The sequence below is a fragment of the Monodon monoceros genome, unplaced genomic scaffold, assembly GCF_005190385.1.
Source record: "Monodon monoceros isolate NGI ecotype Baffin Bay Population unplaced genomic scaffold, NGI_Narwhal_1 Super_Scaffold_1, whole genome shotgun sequence".
Classification (NCBI taxonomy): Eukaryota; Metazoa; Chordata; class Mammalia; order Artiodactyla; family Monodontidae; genus Monodon; species Monodon monoceros.
In genome coordinates, this window is record NW_021703765.1 from 72,434,745 (window position 1) to 72,455,730 (window position 20,986).

Here is a 20,986-nt window from a genome sequence, read left to right on the forward strand (position 1 = left end):
GCATGGGGAGAGTTACAGCCATTTTTGCAAACAGCTACACAGAAATGGATGAATACGTTCTTCCTGTCAAATGTGAAAACCTTGCCACTAAGGCCCAAGTGCCGGGTAGTGTGCCCGTCATTCCTGGCCCCAGTGTTAAGTCTAGAGGTAGCCACTGCCAAATGTTTGCAGTGCCTCCTTCTTGGGCAAACTTAAAAAAATTAATGTTGCCAGGAGGTGGCGAGAGGGTGGGGAAATGTATACCCTCATTCACTGCTAACGGGAGTGGGAGCTGGCACGGCCACTTTGAAGAGGAGCCCAGCTGGCGTCTAACAAAATTTAAAATCTGTCTCGCCTGTGATCCAGCAACCCTCTGGCTCAGATCTGTCCCTGGAGAAACATTTCTATTTCTACAAGGGGATTGTGTACGTGGCTGTCAGCTGCATTAGTGGTTTGGAAACAACCTAATGCCCATTAATTTAAATTTAAACTTCTAAATTGACATTTGTGCAGAAAAGTGTGCACATCATAAGTGTGCAGGTGGAATTTTTGCACTTTGAACACACACCTGTGTGTGTAGCATCCAGACAGAGAAACAACATTCCCAGCCCCCAGAAGCTTCCTTCCTGCCCCTTTCCAGGCACTGTCCCCAGCCCGTAGTGACTTCTCACAGCCTGGATTAGGTTTGATGGATCTGGAATGTTTTGCGAATGGAATCATGCAGCATGGGCTTGTCTGCGCCTGGCCTCTTTCACTCGGTGTAACGTCTGTGAGTTTCATCCACGTTGTCCTCTGTAGCTGCAGATCTGTCGTTCCCATTGCTGTGTATCCACTATCATCTTAATATCTGAAAAACCTACGTAAGTCATACATGCATGTTATAGAAAATTGGAAAATGCGGCAAAACACACATACACACAATGAAAGTCACAGGAACACCCCACATCCCACAAGAGGTCATTTCTGCAAACACTTGGTTATGTTTTTTCAGACTTTTAAAAAACGTGCCTCACTTTTCCATTTGTTGTAACTTATCAATATTTTTATTATACTATTTATATGTAAATACATCCTCACTGGCACAGATTCCAGCAACAGAGATGAAGAAATACATCTCCCTTGATACCTTCGTCCCAAATTCCAGATCTCTCCTAAGAGGAAAGCACTGATGCCATTTTGGTTTGGATCTATCTAGATTTGGGGGGATACATTTATATGTGTGTATATATGGACCTTTTAAAAATTAATAGACTTTATTTCTTAGAAAAATTTTACATTGACATAAATTGAGTAGACAGTACAGAGTGTTCCCATATATCCCCCTTCCCACTTTCCCCTGTTACTAGCCTCTTGCATTAGTGTGGTTCACTTGTTGCAATTGATGAACCAATATTGATACATTATTGTCAACTGAAGTCCATGGTTTACATTTGAGTTCACTCTTTGTAGAGTTTTATGGATTTTTGATGAACGCTCAATGACATGTATCCGCCATTACAGTATTTACAGAATAGTTGCACAGCCCTAAAAAGTTTGCTTTCTGGGTTTTTTAAAAAAACATAAATGAGATCATGTTATATGGGTTGTTTGCCACTTGTTCCTCTTGCTCCACGGCCGGCCTTGGAGAGCTTTTGATATTGTCATGTTCGGTCCACCTTTTAACAGCTGGACGTTAAATTTTTTTTTTTTTTTTTGGCGGTACGTGGGCCTCTCACTGTTGTGGCCTCTCCCGTTGCGGAGCAGAGGCTCCGGACGCGCAGGCTCAGCGGTCATGGCTCACGGGCGCAGCCGCTCCGCGGCATGTGGGATCTTCCCGGACCAGGGCACGAACCCGTGTCCCCTGCATCAGCAGGTGGACTCCCAACCACTGCGCCACCAGGGAAGCCCTGGACGTTAAATTTTAATTAGTCCCCAGTTGAGGATGTGGGCCATTTCCAGGTCTTTACTCTCCCTCCCTTCCTTCCTCCCTCCCTCCCTCCCTCCCTTCTTTCTTTTTAAAAAATATTTATTTCTTTATTTGGCCACACCGTGAGGCTTGTCCAGTGAGAACAAGGAGTCCCAACCACTGGACTGCCAGGGAATTCCCAGGTTTTTGCTGTTTCAAACAGTACTACAGCAAGCAAGTGGGCCCCCAGATGTGTTTCCTGGTGGAAACGCTGGGTTAAAAGATGAGTATAATTAAAATTTTAGTTTCTAGATAGATAACAGCCAAATTGCCTCAAAAAGTGGTTGGGCCAATTTACACTTCCACCGCCATTCTGTGAATATGTTGTCTTTCCCCACAGCCTTGCTAGCACTGGGTATTATGGTTCACTTCACATTTTTTTGCCATTCTGCTGGGTGATAAATGATGTCCCGGACTAAGTTTGTTCTGTTTTTTTTTTTTTAATTCACTTTATTGATGGATAGCTGAAATACACATTTAGAGCATATAATTTGATGGGTTTGGACAAACATGCAGTCATGTAAACACCAATGGAACATTTCCATCACCCTAGAAAGTTCCCTGTGACCTTTGCAGTTAGCCTCCACCCCTCTCCCCAGGCAACCGCTCTTCTGATTTCTTTCCCATGAGGTTAGATTTGCCTGTTCTAGAACTTCATATAAACCTGCACTAATTTTTAAAAGTTTTCTAAGGGACGTCCCTGGCGGTCCAGTGGTTAGGGCTCCGCGCTTCCACTGCAGGGGGCGCAGGTTTGATCCCTGGTCAGGGAACTAAGATCCTGCGAACCTCACAGTGCAGCCAAAAAAAAAAAAAAAGGTTTTTTTTCTAGTTTTATTTATTTATTTAATTGAGGTGAAATTCACATAACAAAATTAACCGTTTTAAAGTGAACAATTCAGTGGCATTTAGTACATTCACAGTCTTGTGCAACTGCCACTCAGTCTAGGTCCAAAACGTTTTCATCACCAAGAGAGGAAACCCTGTACCCACTGAGTAATCACTCCCTTTTCCCCCTCCTCCCAGCCCCTGGCAACCGCTAATCTACTTTCTATCTCTGTAGATTTACCTGTTCTGGACATCCCATAAAAATGGAAACATACAATGGTGGTTTTCTTACGACTGGCTTCTTTGACTCAGCATCGTAATTTCAAGGCCTCTCCATGTCGTACCAGGTGTTAGCACTTCATTCCTTTTCCTGACTGCCTAATATTTCGCTGCATGGAGATACTACAGTTTGTTTATCCATCCATCTATTGATGGGTATTTGTGTTATTTCTTTTTGTATTCTAGACTAATTTTCAATAATTAAAACAAATTAATCAAGTCATACATGTTCACCGTAGGAAGTTAGAAAACAGAGCACAAGGAAGGAATAAAAATCACTTGTAACCCACCCTGCCACCAGCCCCTGAAAAACCACCATTGGTGTTGGTTGTTTTCCCTTCCAGTTTTAGCTGTTCATTGATGACTTTGCCCTTTTTACTTTTATCTATTCATCAGTTATATAGAAATAGCTCCTTTGGTCCGTCCCTCATCCCTAGTGGCCCTCATCCCCACCCCAGAACACTTTGTACCAAAAGTCCATCCCTTGACAAATGCTGGTCTGGTTACGCAGTAACCTTGATTGTAGGCCTACTGGGTACCCACTGTTGTGCTAGAAACTACCTCCACGATCTTATAAATTAAATCTTTACAACTGCCCTGTGTGGGATGAAGGATTATTATTCCCAGTTTGCAGATAAGGCTCAGAAAGGCTCAGAAAGGCTAAGTAACTTGACATAAATCAAACAGTTGATAAGGGCCTGAACCGGGATCCTGCCCAGGTCTCCTCCGCACAAAGCCTGTGCTCTCATCTGATCCATCCATCTCACTTCCAGGAAATAAAATCTTGAGGAAGTGTCTGCACTCCTATGTTCATTGCAGTATTCACAATAGCTGAGATATGGAAACAACGTAAATGTCCATAGCCAGACAAATGGATAAAGAAAATGTACACGTACACACACACACACACACACACACACACACACACACACACAATGGAGTATTCAACTGAAAAAAGCAGGAAATCCTGCCATTTGCGACAACATGGGTGAACCTGGAGGCCATTATGCTAAGTGAAATAAGTCAGAGAAAGACAAATACTGTATGATCTCACTTTCATGTAGAATCTAAAAAAGTTGAACTCGAGGGAATTCCCTGGCGGTCTGGTGGTTAGGACTCTGTTCTTTCACTTCTGTGGGCCTGGGTTCAGTTCCTGGTTGGAGAATTAAGATCCCGCAAGCTGCGTGGTACGGCCAAAAAAAAAAAAAAAAAAAAAAAAAAGTTGAACTATTATAAGCAGAGAGTAGAATGGTGGTTGCAGGCGGCTGGGGGGAGGGGGAAATGGGGAGATGCTGGTCAGAGAGTACCATCTCCCAGTTAGAAGACAAGTGAATTCTGGAGTCTAAAGCACAGCATGGTGACTATAGTTAACAACACTGTATTGTATACTTGAAACTTGCCAAGAGAGTAGAACTTCAGTGTTTTCACCACACACACAGCAGAGGCTGTGTAAATTAGCTTGGCTGTGGCCATCCTTTCACAGTGTCTACGCCTATCCAAACATCACAGTGTGTACCTTAAACACAGACAATTTTTATTTGTCAGTTATACCTCAGTAAAGCAGGGGATAAACCCTCCCTCCACCCCCCAAAAAAACAAAGTCCGTGCTCTCAGATTTCTGGGTATTTGCTCTGTGAATGATCTTTTTCACAATAGGTTTTTGCAATTAAAAAAAAAAAAAAAAAAGGAAAGCCAAAATAAGGTACAGTAATCAAGACAATTATATATATATATATATATATATATATGTATGTAATGTATGTATGTATATATATTGCTACTAGCTTTTACATGAATGGCCTGGTTTGCTGATTCTCAGAAAGAATGGAGTAGGGGCTTTCTCTGAAGCCTGCTGTTCCACCTGGAAACTCCCAAGTCTTGCTGGGAGGGGGAGTGGGGTTCTCCGTATGTGCTTGTCTGACCAGGCCCCCTTCCCCCTCCCCTCCCCCCGCCCCGGGCTCACTCTCCCGCCTGCAGAGCAATCTACCCGGGCTCCCGGCAACAGGGTGATCTTCTCATCCTACCCTGGTACCATTTTCTCCTGTGATGACTTCTACATCCTGGGCAGCGGGCTGGTGAGTCATCCTCTGGTGTCACTTTTCTCCCCGGGGCAGCTTTGCACCCAGCAGCTTAGGCACAGCAGGGGGACGCAGACTCCCCCATTTCCGCATCACCACCACCCCAGGGCCGAGGCCAGGAAGCGCTTGTAAAATGTCGCTCCCCAGGTCACGCCTGGGCCTCCAGACCCTGCAGCTGGCCTGGGACTCTGTATTGTCCTGCAGTTCCTCAGAAATCCCTGGTTTGGGCCCTTTTGAAATATCCGTGGCCCCAGTGACCTCATTTTGTGTTTATGTATTTAGGACAAGCCATCTCTCTCCCTACCATGACTCTGCTCTTTCTGCCTTCCCTTTTGCTTTCCACAAAACCCCCTCTAAACCTGGCTGGGTTTCTGAATAAATGTTGTTTACAATGTGGTGTTTTTATCGGTTTTCCTGGCTGGGCTCCAAACTCATTTAGAAATCTGTTCCTGGCACCCCTCTAGACACAGCAAGCCCTGTAGTCGCCAGGGTAACACTGCAGAGGAGAAAAAACATCACTTAAAAAAAAAAAATCCTAGATGCAGAAGACGCCAATTCTGGGGAGGGGAGGGGAAGGGGCTCTTTTTCTTCTATTACTTTGTGAGAGGAGCGTGGGATTTAGTTCCCTTAAATGTGGGAAGAAGCATGAAAGGGGCCAGGCAGTGGGTGAGGGGACCCCCTTGCTGCGGTCTGGGGTGGGGAAAGTAGGAGTGAAGCCTGGGGAAGGACAGTTGAAATAGTTTCATCCAGTTACAAAAAGTGTCTGGGAAGGAAATTTACCTTCTATTTGTGTTCTTAACTATTTTTATGCCACAGACTCCTTTGGCAGTCTGGGGAGGCGTGAACCCCTTCTCAGAATAATGCTTTTAAATGCACAAGCCAACATATATGGGATTATAAAGGAAACCAAGTATATCGACATGCATTTATCGAAATATTATATAAGTAAACTTTTAATGTAATATACAAGTGTACCTCGTTTTATTGAACTTTGCCGATATTACAGATTTTACAAATTGAAGATTTGTAACAACCCTGCATCGGGCAAGTCTGTCAGCACCATTTTTCTAACGACATTTGCTCATTTTGTGTCTCTGTGTCACATGCTGGTAATTCTCACAATATTTTAAGGTTTTCATTATTATATTCGTTATGGTCATTTGTGATCAGTGATCTTTGATGTGAGTATTGTAATTGTTTTTTTGTTTTGTATTTTTTTTCTATTTTTAAATTAAGGTATGTACATTGGGTTTTAAGACAATACTATTGCACACTTAATAGACTATAGTATAGTGGAATCATAACTCTTATATGCACTGGAAAATCAGAAAATCCATGTGACTTGCTTTCTTGTGGTATTCGCTTTATTGCAGTGGTCTGGAACAGAACCCGCGATATCTCTCGGGTCCGCCTGTATGTGCTGCTTTATTAGCACGTTAAATAAGAAACTCCAGGAACTTCCCTGGTGGTCCAGTGGTTAAGATTCCGTGCTCCCAATGGAGGGGGCACGGGTTCGATCCCTGGTCGGGGAACTAAGATCCCTCATGCCACAAGGTGTGGCCAAAAACAAAAAGAAAGAAACTCCAGTCGCAGGTGGGCTACCTGCCATAATTTACAAATAATGAGGAGCATAAACGATATCTTGAGATGTGTGCAATCCTGTCCTGTGGTGGGAAAACATCTGTGATTTCTGTTGGTGACGATCTCAGGTACCGCTAATAATACTGTCATGTGTCACCTCATTAGCAGTGGAAGGAGATGCCGCATTTCGGTTTGACATTAGTGGAAATAAAGATGTAATGTTTCCCCACCCAAGTCTGCAGACTCCCCGAGCACTGCCCCAGGTTGAGAACAACCCCTGGCGCAGAGAGAGGAAACTGCCCTCCAGGGCTTCTGAGGCCATGCGGGTCTGAATCCTGGCGATGACGTGGGACACTAGAGGGATGAGGAGGGTACAAGTGTGGAGGGAGTAGAGAAGCTCTTCCTACCTGGGCATCGCTATTGAGAGGCTTGCTTTGCACATTCCTCTTTGAAACATCATATTTATGGCTACTGCTGTCTCTTAGTTGTTTTCCAGCTTCGTATAAAAAAGGAAGAAGCATGCTAATATCCTGCTGTAGGGGAGCAAGCCCCGATTTAAGAGTTGGAAGTCTGAGGGCCAAATCTTGGCCCATCCACGTAGCGGCCATGACCTTTTGGCAAGTCTTTTAGCTTCTCCAGGCCTCAGTTTACCTTTCAAGAAGAAGGGGGCTTAATTGCAGTGCTGTGTTTTCCCCCGGAGGGCTGTAAGAGTTGATGGAGATTGTCCACCAGGCTACCAACCCCAAGCCTCCCAGCTTTCCCTGCGGAACTGCAGGGAAGGGGTAGAGATGGGATGCTATCTCTCTGGGGAAAGAGTTGACCCACTTGGTAGGGGGAGTGGGTCCCGTAGGAGCAACACCCTGGGCTCTCTTAGGGGCTGTTTCCCAGGGCAAAGGTGGATGCATGATCTTGATCATGAACCCCCTCGATGCTCATCCAAAGAACTGGTGAGGGACATGCACCTAAGCCAGGACATGAAGTTTTAAAAAACGAGTCAACAGATTTGAACCACGATTGATGCAGCGCTGCCACTTGGTGGCACCATGCCCCGGTTGTGAGTTAGGGGGCCCTTTCGTGCAGCGCCCCCTCGGCTCTCCCACAGGTGACCCTGGAGACCACCATCGGCAACCGGAACTCGGCCCTGTGGAAGTACGTGCAACCCGAGGGCTGTGTGCTGGAGTGGATGCGAAATGTTGTGGCCAATCGCCTGGCCTTGGACGGGGACTCCTGGGCCGATATCTTCAAGAGGTTCAACAGTGGCACGTGAGTGGGCTTCTGGAACTGCGGCCGTCCCACCCAATCTCCCCGCTAATGCTCAGACCCTGGGAGACCTGATGTGGCACCAGGGCCACACACCCCACACCCTCTGCTGAGTCCTCTCCTTGTTTTATACGTGGGGAAACAGGCACGGGGAAGGAAAGGATTTGCCCCCCTCTTGCAGGCTTCTCCACCCAGGGAAAGGCTCCCAGAGGAAGGACAGGAAGACACTTGGAACTTGAGAGCTCTGCGGACAGTGGAGAGGGCCGTCCGAGGAGATGGACGTGGGTGGATGGGGGCCCCATGAGCCAGAGACGCGGGAACTGGATAGGGCAGGGTCTTAGAACATTGCACAGAATTGACCTTTGTTCCAGTAAGCACTAGGGAGCCGTAGACTCCTCTGGAGCAGGTAAGCAGCATGATGAGAGACAAGTCTGAGGACACCTGGTCAAGCTAAAGTGTCCGGGTGACGGTCGGATGGCCGGACGCGCCCAGACCACCCCGGCCCCGTGATTCCTGACTGTGTGTGGCCCTGGGGGCAGGGGGAGGCCGGGGCAGTGACCCCAGGGTCTGTTCAGCCCTCCTTCCTTGGGCACGGCAGGTACAACAACCAGTGGATGATCGTGGACTACAAGGCATTTGTCCCCGGCGGGCCCAGCCCTGGGAGAAGGGTGCTTACCATCCTGGAGCAGATCCCGTGAGTACCCGGAAAGGGGCAGGGCGTTCCAGCAGAGGGAACTGCCAAGGCAGAGGCCTGGAGGCAGCTGAATCGTGTGTGGGAGGGGAAACCTCAGGAAGACAATACTGGAGAAGAAGGCAGCCCCTGATTGCTAAAGATTGGGGACATAATCTAGCTCCAGGCAATGGGGAGCCAGCGAGGGTCCTTGAGCAGGGCAGCACCCACAGGAGCCCCCTTTCTCACCACTCCTGCCTCGTGTCCCTTCCTGGTCGCAGGGGCATGGTGGTGGTGGCTGACAGGACCTCGGAACTCTACCAGAAGACCTACTGGGCCAGCTACAATATCCCGTATGTCCCCTCTTCCTGGTATTCCCCACCCTTTGCTCAGCTCTCCGTGCTGGGGGGGGGGTGCTTCCCAGGTGATTCTTTAACTCCACAAAGAAACCCACCCTTCCCCCTTTTTCTCCAGGAAAGCCCTGATGGTTTTAGGGTACAGTTGTGAGGTCGGCATCCGTTCGGCCTCCCAGTCTGCACCCACCCACCGCAGGGTGGTGGGGGGCGGCCTGGCTCAGGTGCCGACCCCTGCTGTGGCTCTCCAGCTGGAGCTGCTTTAACTGGGCTGCACAGCCAGCACCTCTTGACCCTCACTGTGCTTTACCTGGGTTATCCCCTTTGATCCGTACAGCCACCGTGCGTGGTAGCCACTGCTCCTATTCCCATTTCACAGATGATGAAACTGAGGCCTTGAGAAAGTACCTAACTCTCCCAAGGTTCCATAGGTGGCCAACAGTGAAGTCAGGATTTGAACCCGTGCCTCTTGGACCCCAGAGCCCTAGCTTGGCCACCACCAAGCCACCCCACAGCACAAACACAAGACGTGATTATTGCTATCCCGACTGTTGTGGTTGTTGGTGTTAATGTCGTGGCACGACCACCCCCTTCACCTCCCTGGCCACGGTCACGGCCGGGTGAAGTCAGTGGAGGTCGTGAGTGACCATCCTCGTTCCCAGCAGGTCCTTTGAGTCTGTGTTCAATGCCAGTGGGCTTCCGGCCCTGGTGGCCCACTTTGGGGACTGGTTCTCCTATGACGGGAGCCCCCGGGCCCAGATCTTCCGGCGGAACCAGTCGCTGGTACACGACCTGAATTCCATGATCCGGCTTATGAGGTACGCGGGGGACCATGAGCCCAGAGTCACGTGGTGGGGCTTTGTTGTAACTCGTTTCAAGCTCCCAACAAGTCCGGGGGGGCGGCAGGGGTGGGGTGCAACTGTGTAGCAGCCAAGACAGCAGAACCGAGGCAGCGCTCAGCTGAGCCCTGTTGCTGCCCTCATGTCGTGGGTGAGGATGACGGACAGCCGTGGAGTGACCGCCCTGTGCCGGGCTCCGTGCTTGGGACTGGGAAACGGGCACAGAACGTGTCCCCACTGTCCTCGGGGAGCAGAAATCCCTCCCGTACTCACACTGATGTGGACGTGTAATGAGGACTGTCTGAGCTCCAGGAAATGCTATGAAGGGACAAAACGGGGTCTCTAGCCTGGCCTGGGTTGGGGGCCCAGAGGGATTCCCGGAGGGGGAGATGGCAGAGCCGAGGCTGAGTGATACCTGTGGAGTGACCAGCTGAAGGGGGATGTGGTGGCTGAAGCCCAGGCGGCGGGAGGAAGCCGGGCACACTGAAAGCAGGCAGCTGGGTTAGGGGCTGCCGCTAGCAGTCTGGCCTCCCCCGCTCCCCCCACGACTGAGGTTTCCTCTCTTTCCGCATCCAGGTACAACGACTTCCTGCATGACCCCCTGTCATTGTGCAAAGCTTGCAACCCCAAGCCCAACGGGGAGAATGCCGTCTCGGCCCGCTCTGACCTCAACCCAGCCAATGGCTCCTACCCCTTCCAGGCCCTGCACCAGCGCTCCCATGGGGGCATCGACGTGAAGGTGCCAGGCCTGGGGCTGTGGATGGGGTCAAAGTTGGGGCGAGGAGCAGCAGAGCCTCCCAGGTTGGGACAACTCAACGACCTGCCCTCCCCTCTACCCCCAGGTGACCAGCATGGCACTGGCCAAGGCCTTGCGTCTCCTGGCGGCCAGCGGCCCCACGTGGGACCAGCTGCCCCCGTTCCAGTGGAGCAGCTCGCCCTTCAGCAGCCTGCTGCACATGGGCCAGCCCGACCTCTGGAAGTTCTCACCCATCGAGGTCTGGTGGGACTGAGGCTCCATCTCTACTCTGCTGACCCCAGCGGGGCCACCCGACTGGCTGCCACCCTGCCCTCCTGCTTGGCCCCCCGCCCCGGTCCCCGTGTGAGCGTTGCCACTGTGCCCAGGTTGGGGACCTGGGTCGGCCAGGTTCACTCCCGTCTGGGTGGCCTCCTGGGTGGGGAACGGAACCCGATGGGACCCAGGACTGACTCTGTCCCCCTAAGTGGGTGATGCCATCCCTGTCTCCCTCTGCCTCTCTGCGTCTCTCTCTCTCTCCCCCTGCTTTTCTCTCTCTTCCAGCCTTGGGCCCCCTCCTCATGCCGCCCCTTCCTGAGGGCGGGAGCCGGATCCTGGGGCCAGGTTCCGGGGCCCCTAGTGGGGCCGGCAGGAGAGGCCTGTTCCAGTGCCTGCTTCCCAGTGCTGTTTCTGCTGGCGGCTCTGGAGCTCCAGCCCCTGAGACCCGGGCGTTGCCTCCGGTTGGCATCTCTCCTCCCAGCTCCCGATCCCATCCCCACTCTGCTCCGTCCCGGAAGTAGCTCCCCTGTTTCTCCTCCTGGACAGCCCCCTTGAGGACAGGAACTTGAAACCAAACAAGAACCAAAGTTTCTGGCCACTTGTGGCTGGAAAGACCCGAGTGTCCTTCTCTCTCTGGGGGCAGGCAGGAGTGTCAGCCCCCTGCTCCAGCCTCGGCCCGTGCCCCCCCAAACCCAGGCCTGCCCCTGGCCTCAGGGCATTGCCCACAGGTCCCCTGCTACAGGAGCCCTATCGCAGGCTGTGCCGCCATTAAAAAGAGAGGCCATGGCCCCCGTGCTGTGCTTCTTGGGGCAGTGGGGCAGGCTGGGTCGGCGCCCTCTCTCTTCTCAGGTTTGGGTTCTGACCATTCACCTATGCATCCTCCTGTCCATCCTTCTGTCTGTCCATCTATACCTTCATTCACCTGCCAACCCACCCACCCCTTGTCCATCTGCACAGTCATGCATCCATCCATCCTTCCATTTTCCAATCTTCCATTCGTCCATCCGTCCATCCAGATACTGACCCATCTACCCATTCATCCATCCATCCATATCTATCCAACCATCCGTCTATCCATATGTTTATTGAACACCTACTTTGTTCTGTGTCCTGTTCTAGGGCTCTGTTAACCACCAAGACCTTCCCAAATCCTACTGGGTGGGGTGGGGACAGATCAACACAACACAGAGTCCCTCCCCACCTGATCTTACCCAAAGCCTACAGTGGAGACTCGCATAATGCGATGTGCTTAGGGAGAGGAGAGCACACAACCCGGGAGTCTGAGGCCTGGGTTCGAATCCTGTCTCCACCTCCGACTAGTTATGGGACTTAATCTCTCTGAGCCTCAGTTACCTCATCTGTAAAATAGGTATAACCATGTGAGCAGCATTTCCCCGCGCGTGTGTGTGCACGTTTGGTGGGAGGAGGGTGAGGATTTGCTGCAAAGGTGGCTGTGACATAGCCCACACGGGGCCTCACACACGCAACATTCATGCATTAGCGAGAATTTATAGAATGCTTAGAAGATTCCAGGCACTGTTATCAGGTCCTGGGGATACCTCAGAACAACAGGTATCTCCCCCACAAAAAAAAAAATCCCTGCTCTTGTGACATTTACATTGGGGAGGTAGATAGTGAAAATAGACATACAGCGTGTAAGATGCTGGTAGATGCTCTGGAGAAACTAAAGCACAGTTCAGGGCTGGGGATGGATTTGCTTTTTTTTTTTTTTTTTTTGGCCTCGCTGTGTGGCTTGTGGGATCTTCATTCCCTGACCAGGGATCTAACCTGTGCCCCCTGCAGTGGAAGCATGGAGCCCTAACGACTGGACCACCAGGGAAGTTTGCTGTTTCTCACCATAGCTTTACAATTCTTGTTATCTGGGAATTGACAACTTGTGGTTCTAAAAATTAATTTTTCTGCCGGTACATTTCCCAGCTCCCTTAAGAGTGTTGTCTTTCCCAGGTCTCTTGAGCTCACAACAGCCCTGTTAGGTGGGGTAGGCCGGGATGTTCACATGTGGTTAAAAGGTGAGGATGCAGACTTGGAGAAGGGAAGTGACGTGCCTGAAATCTCAAGTCTTGGGCCCTTCAGAACTAGGACGGGGGCCCAGGTCTGCAGACTCTCCCACGGGACACAGCTCTCCCTGCCCACCTCCTTGTGATGGCGCAGACCCCAGCAGGACAAAGGTCACCACCCCCCACCACCGTGCGCTGGCCACTGGATCTTCCCAACCACTCTTGAGGCTGAGGCTTTTATGAGACCCGTTTGGCAGATACAATCAGAGGCTCAGGCTGGTGGAACTCAAACAGGGCCACTCTGTAGGAAGGGGCAACTCTTGTCTATTCCCTAGAATGATTCTGGTCCCTCTTGCGGCTTTTCAGGAGTTAAGGGTAGGCGTGAAGCTAAGGTGGCTGAACAGAGAATGGGGGGTCATGCAGATGGTCCCCCACTGGAGCTTCAGCTGATCCAGTAAAGGCAGGACCCACCTTTGCAGGGGCAGCCTGAAAGGCAGTTTCCCTCAGCACCGTTGCCCTGGGAGTTTCCCACAATCCTCAGCTTTAAGATGGCAGCCGCAGGCTCATCTGTGACTTCTGCCCTCCCCTGCAGGACAAGGGTCTGGCCAGCTGGTCGGCCCTGGCCCACAGCGGCTCCTCCTTTAGTGGGCAGAGATGTCTGCCTCCCTTCTTTGGGGATTTTGTGCCTGATTCAGGCGGGACAGTGGAAGCTGGAGACTCCTGGGGCTGATGATTTCCCATCCCTGCCTGCCCTTTCCTGCTGTCCTCTCTTCTGGGTTTTTAAAGTACATGTGCTGTCCCTCCTGGCTGGAAATCATGTAGGCCTGTCGCTGGGATGGGTTTTCCCTGAAATTTCACAGCACCTGCTCCTTGTCAAGGCAGGTGGGGGACTGCAAGCCCATGTGGATCTGTGTGGTATCCCAAAGGGTTAGGTTGGTTCTCAAACTTCACTTTGAACTTGGGGATCCACTAGTGTCCCAGGGGCTGCTATAGGTAGTGCAGGGGTGTTCCTGAGTGGCTATGCGGGACTCCAGGACCTCCAGGCAGCCCCGGCAGTTCCTCTTCTGTCTGTTTATAGGCTGGCTTCAGTAATGTGCTGTCCTTGGAAGAGAGGGTTTGTGTTTGAGAGGGTTTGCTTGACGTTGACCAGAGATGGGTGTCCAGTGTCAGTTTACAAACCCCCACGAATGGGGGGCTCACTACTCCGCTCCCAGTGGTTCTGTGATAAAATCATTCTGTTATCAGGAAGGACTTCTGAACAGAATGAGGTTGGACTCTTCTGCCTCCACTGGAGGCCCGCATCCCATCCCAAACCCCTCGTGTTCAGCACAGCTCCCCCTCACCTGCTCCCTGCCGTGCAGGGATGCCCCCTCCTGGCACACAAGCCCAGCGGGAGTTGGGATCCTGGCCTCCAAGTGGGAGCCCGGGGTTCCCAGGGGTGGGGGAGGGGTGGAGGATGTAATGGTGCTCAGTGTTGAGAGCTGGGGGTGACAGCAGGCACGGTGGGGTGGGAGGGAGGGAGGGAGGAAGACAGCCATGTTGGAAAAACTCAAAGGAGCTTCATTTCAATAAATAATGCTTTTCTTCTTCAATGAAAGTTTGCACATTAGAAAAGTGAGTAAGGATGGACTTTGGGCTTTCTGGGAGGAGAGACAAGTTGGTTCTTCCACCCTGGACTGTGGCCCTGTCCACCTTTCCAGGGAGAAGTTACCACACCTGCAGGAGATGATGCTGGGGCATCTGTGCATCAGGGGACATCTCATCTTGAGGAGGCCCCGCTGCTGTGGTTCCTGTCCCTCCTGCCCACCCTCCTCTGGGTACCTCGTCTATTCCATGTGGGCAGTTGTCACCCTAGCAGGGGTGGATAAGAGCGGGGGCGGGGAGAAACCACAGAGCAGTCACACAGATACCAAAGAGTTCAGTTCACAGCCTTGCTAGCTGCTTCCCTTCCGGGCCTTCTGCACAGTGTTCTCATGAGAATGAGGTTACCGGCTGGCCTGGGCCGCAGGCTCCCAACAGACACGAGAATAATATTTCACAAGTCACTGGATAAAACTCCAGCCCTTCCAGGGGTCTCCTGGGTAGGGGAGGCGTCCTCACTGGGGCAGCCCGCTCTTCATGCCCAGCTGTTTCTTGAGCTCCGGCAGCTGGGCCAGGCTAATGTTGCTACCCCCACAAACGATGACCACGAGCGAGGACAGTGGGGTACAGAGCTTCCCCTCTCCTTGCAGCTTCTGAACCACGTTGCTGTAGATGGCGGCCAGGGCTGCCCCACAGGCGGGCTCCACCAGGATCTTCTCCTCATCTGCCAGAGGAGGGGGATGGTGAGGGTAGAGCCAGAGTTCCGCAGGGTGCAAGGAAACAGTTGGGCCACTGGTAAAGCATGAGCCAATCAGCTCTCAGCCCTGGGCACAGACTCTGGTCCAGGACCAACCCCACCTGCCATGATTACCCTACACTGAACTTCCAAGGTTTGAGCCAGGGCTGAGTTTCATCATCAGTGCTAACACTGAAAAAATGAGTGTAATTTTCTGAGCACCGTGTTGAGGATTCTGAGGAGTCATCTGAGCAAGAATGCCAGGGTTGATTAGCCAAACTAACTGTGAGTATAGGAGAATTAAGTGGCAGCCTAAGTGCGTGTGTATGTGTGTGTGTGTATGTTTGTCATCCCTGTCCCAGGATGAACCCGGTAAGAGTCCAACTTAGTTACAGACCCACCTCTGAATCCAGCACTGAGGCCCAGAGTTTCCTTTGTTACCCTGGCTACCAGGAAACTCAGAGCCAACATTTTAAATACTTCGTTATTTTTCCTTGCTGTTATGTTATCAGACTTACTTCTTCATTTGTCCCTTTGGTCTTTCTATTTTTACCACTGCATTGCATTAACTTCCATTAATGGGAAATTCCAGGGAGGGACGGGAGACAGAACTGTGAATGGGATCCCTTGGCACGCCAAGTGGACAGCCACTTAGGTCCTGAATCAGAAGGTGGGGTCTTGAAAGGACTTGGCACATACCCACGAACTTCTCAACAGCAGCCACAGCCTCCTGGTCCGAGACAACTTCAGAGAAAATGGGGTGTTCCTGAAACACCTTCATAGCCTGTGCTGTCACAGTGGTCACGCCCAGGGCTTTGGCAACACTGGGAGAGGCAAGGATGGAGAAGCGGGGGAAGAGATAGGAGAGAGGAGGGAGGCAGACCATGTGACTACCTTCTGGCCAATGAGAGGTAAATGGAAGTATCATGTCTTTAAAGGGAGGGGGCATAGCTTCTGCCCTGACTTCTTCCTGCTAGATGGAGTATGGGTGTGATAGCTGGCACTTAAGCAGCTATTTTGGGCCATAAGTCTACACGATAAGGATTATGGAGAACAAACTCAAGGATCCTGGGCCCCTGGCTTCGTGGAGTTGCCCCTGGACTGCCTACCTCCAGATTTTTTTTATATATGAGAGGAAATAAAGTTCAATTTTGTTTAAGCCATTGTTATTTTGGGCTCGTGTATAATGTGGCCAAACCTAATCTTAATCAAACACCATCTGTCAGAAGTTTGGGGCTGGGATAAGAACTCCCTGGGGGCAGGAGCTGTGTTTATTCACCACTGTCTCCCCAGGATCAGCCAGTGTCTTGCACATATGAGGGGCTCAGTAAATGGTTGGTAAATTAGTGAGGTGTGTAAAACCCTGCCACAGGGGAACCCAATAAATGATTAATCTTAGACTTTTCATGCAAGGAAGTGTGATGTTCATGGTCCAGAGTCACACAGACTTGGGTTTGGTCCCAGCCGTACCACTCACTGGCTTTGCGACTCTGGGCAAGTGACCAAAGCCTCAGTTTCTTCACCTATAAAATGGGACTGGCATCGGGATCTGCCTCACAGCCAGCACCGAGGGGGGAGCTCCCCGACGCTCACGGAACATAGTGGCAGCACCCCTGCCTACTTACCTGGTGATCTGGGGCAGGGTGACAAGTTTGCCGGCCTTGGTGGAAGCGTGGAAGCTGTTGGCTCCGATGGTCTCCATGGTGATGATGGGCACGTCCCCCCAGCCCACCTCCACCAGCCCCTGGGCCACTCCGCACAACAGCCCTCCACCCCCCACCGCCAGCACGATGGCCCCCGGCTTTGTGCTCATCGTCTCCTTCAGCTCCTTCACGATAGAAGAGTGGCCTTCCCTGGAGGAGGTGGGTGGGGGGGGGCAGGTCAGGGCTGGGCTTCCTGGAGACCCCAGGCAGCCCTGAAGATGCCACTTACCCTCTGTATTTGCCCTCATCCCAGGCGGCTAATGGGCCTCGGGGCTGGTCACCTCGTCCCCGACTCCGCCCTGATTTCCAGCTGGTAGAATCTGCACCTCTACCTGAGGGCTTTCTCTGACCACTGGAGCACTATGACTGTGGCGGCTGGCGGTGCCAGGAGACGAAACCCCCTGAGAGCAGCCCTCAACCAGCTATGGGAATTCAGAATTACGGGAGTTGATGCACAGATGCCCCAGCACCATCTTCTGCGGGTCTTGGTAACTCTGGTTCCTGTTCCACACTGGCTTCCGGGGCCCCCGCGGGACTGAGCGCCAGCTGCCCACAGTGGTCACTGGCCCATCAGTGCCCTTTATTGGCTTCCCTCCTCACTCCTCTAATGAGTCACCTCCCAAGTCAACTGCTTTCCCTGAAATCTTTGTCTCGGGGTCTGATTCTGGGGGACCCGATCGCACACACCTGTGTATCTGAGCCCATGTGTTTGCTCACGGTCAAGGAGAATGGGCATTGGTGCACGTGTGTGTGGGCACCAGCTGCCATGCCTGTGTGTGTGCTTCTACATGATGATGTGCACACACGTGTACACCGCTGTGTGTGATGGTGTGCATCATGGCAGGTGTCTACTCAGTGGGGTGGTGGGGTGGTCACTACCCACCCCGGGTGACCCTGGGCTCCACGTACCAGATGAGGGGGTCATCGAAGGGAGGGACGTAGATCCAGCCTGAGTTGTTTTTCGTCAGGGCCTTGGCCACCTTGACAGCCTCATCCAATGTCTGCAAGATCACAGAGGAGGCGGGAGGGGTGAGGGGCTGGGGGACCTGGCCCTGCTACCAGGTGCCCTCCGTGGCCCCTGCCCCAGGTTGGCACTCACCTCACCCACCACCTTGACCATGGCGCCCTCATTCTTGAGCCGCTGGATGGTGAGGGCAGGCGTGGTGCTGGGCACGACGATCGTGGCGGGAATGCCCAGCTTCCTGGCCGCGTAGGCAGCTGCCATGCCTGCGTTGCCTGCTGCCAGGGGTGGGGGGTGGAAAGTGTTAGTGGGACTCCCTGACCTCCAGGCTCTGAACCCTCCCTGGGTGACTGCTGGCCTCCAGCTGGAATTCTAGATTGGGACTTCTGCAGATGTTTGCAGGGCCCAGAGAGGTGGAGCCCCTGGCCCCAGGACACACAGCAGAGGACAGGAGGAGGCATGCAGGCCACTTACCCGAGGAACAGACAAAGTGTTCACAGCCTCGCTCAGCCCACTGTAGAGACAAAGAGGGAGGGGATCAGGCCGTACATCTTCCCTCCCCAAAGAGACTGGCTCAGGGAAGGGTGAGGGAGAGTCAGGCCACTGATGGCTCTGGGATCAGTCCACAAGGGGACCCTCTGGACTGGCGCCCCTTAACCAGAGGAGGCGTTAATGGTGGGTGCTCAGGCATTGCGGGGAAGTTGCAGGGCCTAGCCTGTAGCTCCTAGGATTTCACACGGCACTGGCCCTGGCCTGTCCAGAAAGAGGACCTGCTGCACTCTCCCGGATGATGCAGAGCCCGTGCTGTACCGTCTTGCAGAGGTGTCCGATGCCCCGGATTTTGAAGGAGCCGGAGGGCTGGGCACTGTCTATCTTGAGATAGACGGTGGTGCCAGCCACTTTGGACAGGGTCATGCTGTCACGGACGGGGGTCTTCACGTGCAGGGGTTCGCCTGACATCATTGCTGGGAGAAAGGAAGGAAACCCAGAGGGTCAGGGGAGCTGGGCCTGGTGGCAGCTGCCATTCAGTAGGCAGTGCGGCTGGGAGGGACCCTGTCCCTAACTTCCCAGGAGGCCAAGGACAAGGCCCAGATTATAGCAACCTGGAGAGCTGAGCTCAAATCTCAACTCGGCCACCTACTTGACATGGGACAAGGAATCTCCCTTCAGCCTCAGCTGCCTCATCTGTAAAATGGGCATAAGGGTCATCTGCCCCCCCCACCTTGCCCACCCCAAGACACACATACGCTATGCTGGGAAGCTACGAACATCAGAAATAACATCCAGGGAATTCCCTGGCGGTCCAGGGGTTAGTACGCCTCGCTCTCATTGTCGAGGGCGTGGGTTCAATCCCTGGTCAGGGAACTAAGATCCCACAAGCTGCATGGTGCGGCGAAAAAGAAAAAAAAAAGAAAGAAAGAAAGAACATCCAGACTTTGTAACTTTTGAAGAGCATGAGGTGGAAATAGATTTGCAGGTGCTGATTCAGAATGAGCCACAGGATGGCTACGTGGCTGAGGCAGGGGCGGGATATCAGGTCTAGTCTGTGCAGGGACACACGCACACACACACAATCCACATGCTCCTGTGTGCACAGAACATCTCAGCAAACACACAAGGAACCAGTCAGGGTGGGCACCTCTGAGGAGAACTGGCACTCGGCATCCCCTTATGTACAATTTGAATGTTTTGCCATGTGCATATATATTACTTATTTAAATATGCATTTTAATTTTATTTTATTTTAAAAACTATTTATTTATTTATGGCTGCATTGGGTCTTCGTTGCTGTGTGTGGGCTTTTTCTAGTTGCGGCGAGCCAGGGCTACTCTTCATTGCGGCGCGCGGGGCTTCTCGTTGTAGTGGCTTCTCTTGTGGAGCACGGGCTCTAGGGCACGTGGGCTTCAGTAGTTGTGGCTCGCGGGCTCTAGAGTGCAGGCTCAGTAGTTGTGGCGCACGGGCTTAGCTGCTCCGCAGCATGTCGGATCTTCCCAGACGAGGGATCGAACCCGTGTCCCCTGCATTGGCAGGTGGATTCTTAACCACTGCGCCACCAGGGAAGTCCAAAATATGCATTTTTCAAAAACTAACCTTCAGAAAGCCCTATACCCAGTTAGGGGAAGCTTTTTATTATTGTTATTTTTTATTTTTTAAAATTTTTATTTATTTTTTTTGCAGTACACGGGCCTCTCACTGTTGTGGCCTCTCCCATTGCGGAGCACAGGCTCCGGACGTGCAGGCTCAGCGGCCATGGCTCACGGGCCCAGCCGTTCCGTGGCATGTGGGATCTTCCTGGACCGGGGCACGAACCCATGTCCCCTGCATTGGCAGGCGGGCTCTCAACCACTGCGCCATCAGGGAAGCCCTATTGTTATTTTTTATAATAATTATGATATTATTTAATAATCACTTCTAAAGTGATTACCATGTGCCAGGCACTGTCTTAAGTTTTACAGATATTAACTCACTTAATCCTTTTAACAGTCCTAGGAGGTGTCATTATTCTCCAGTTCTGGTGAGGAAACGGACTCTGACTCTGTTTTTCAGGTTGACAACATGTACCTCTTACGATGCGACATTGACACTTTTCTAGATGGGAGGTGGGGTGGGGTCTATGCTTCCTCCTCTTGAACTGGGTCGGAGGTGGGAGGGGCACTGTGGCTGCAGTGGAAGTGACACTATGTGACGTCCAAGCAGTGAGGTGCTGGTGAATATTTAACTATGGCTTCTCCAAAGGAAAAGAAAGTCCTGATTTCTAGTGTGTGGCTCTAGCCCAGTGTGGCTCTCAAGGCTGGTCCATGTAAGGTGACCCAGCTTCCACCTGGCTGGTAAGCTCCCTGTCCCAACCCAGATGCCATGATGGGCGCAAGCCCAGGCCACACGCGGAGGCCACAGGTAGATGTCCCGCCCGACAGTTCCAGCTGAGATTCCAGCTGATGGCCAGACATGGGGTCTGACTTAGGGATGACTCTAGCCCAGCTACCGTCATCACACTGCAGCCCCCAAGTGAGACCCAAGTGGGAACTGCCTGGCTGAGTCCAATCAAGCCCCAGAGTCATGACAGGTAAAGAATGTCTGCTGTTGTTTTCAGTCACTCACCTTGGGGCAGTTTGTCACACAGCAATAGATGCTGGAGTATTGACTTGCCCAAGGTCACACAACTAGG

At 52.0% G+C, this 20,986-nt stretch overlaps 2 protein-coding genes across 3 annotated transcripts in view; one reads left to right on the top strand and one right to left on the bottom strand.

Moving 5' to 3' along the window:
- The window catches only part of PLBD2 (phospholipase B domain containing 2), a 31,268-nt gene extending 16,968 nt beyond the window's left edge, over nt 1-14,300 (top strand). The window contains exons 6-12 of one of the 2 annotated variants that reach the window (XM_029226507.1): nt 5,006-5,103; nt 7,790-7,950; nt 8,546-8,641; nt 8,899-8,970; nt 9,633-9,788; nt 10,386-10,548; nt 10,652-14,300. In XM_029226507.1, the coding sequence (XP_029082340.1) occupies nt 5,006-5,103; nt 7,790-7,950; nt 8,546-8,641; nt 8,899-8,970; nt 9,633-9,788; nt 10,386-10,548; nt 10,652-10,819 (914 nt within the window). In that variant the 3' untranslated portion in view covers nt 10,820-14,300. The remainder of the gene's footprint in view (nt 1-5,005; nt 5,104-7,789; nt 7,951-8,545; nt 8,642-8,898; nt 8,971-9,632; nt 9,789-10,385; nt 10,549-10,651) is intronic. The other variant, XM_029226513.1, reaches the window with a different exon arrangement.
- A 157-nt stretch (nt 14,301-14,457) lies between these two features.
- SDS (serine dehydratase) lies at nt 14,458-18,783 on the bottom strand. The gene is made up of 7 exons (XM_029227983.1): nt 18,631-18,783; nt 18,295-18,334; nt 17,959-18,098; nt 17,769-17,860; nt 16,782-17,009; nt 15,856-15,980; nt 14,458-15,144 (listed from the first exon to the last, which is right to left on the bottom strand). The coding sequence occupies exons 1-7, from the start codon at nt 18,781-18,783 to the stop codon at nt 14,936-14,938; spliced, it is 987 nt and encodes a 328-aa protein (XP_029083816.1). The 3' UTR covers nt 14,458-14,935.
- Nucleotides 18,784-20,986: the final 2,203 nt, after the last annotated feature.

What these genes read in the sequence shown, in the direction of transcription:
- SDS (XM_029227983.1), bottom strand. Translation starts at nt 18,783, where the DNA reads ATGATGTCAGGCGAACCCCTGCACGTGAAGACCCCCGTCCGTGACAGC. An exon ending in TTCGATGACCCCCTCATCTG is followed by an intron (nt 17,010 to 17,768) that starts GTACGTGGAGCC and finishes CACCTCCTCCAG; the next exon opens with GGAAGGCCACTCTTCTATCG. An exon ending in ACCCTGCCCCAGATCACCAG is followed by an intron (nt 15,981 to 16,781) that starts GTAAGTAGGCAG and finishes TGCCTCTCCCAG; the next exon opens with TGTTGCCAAAGCCCTGGGCG.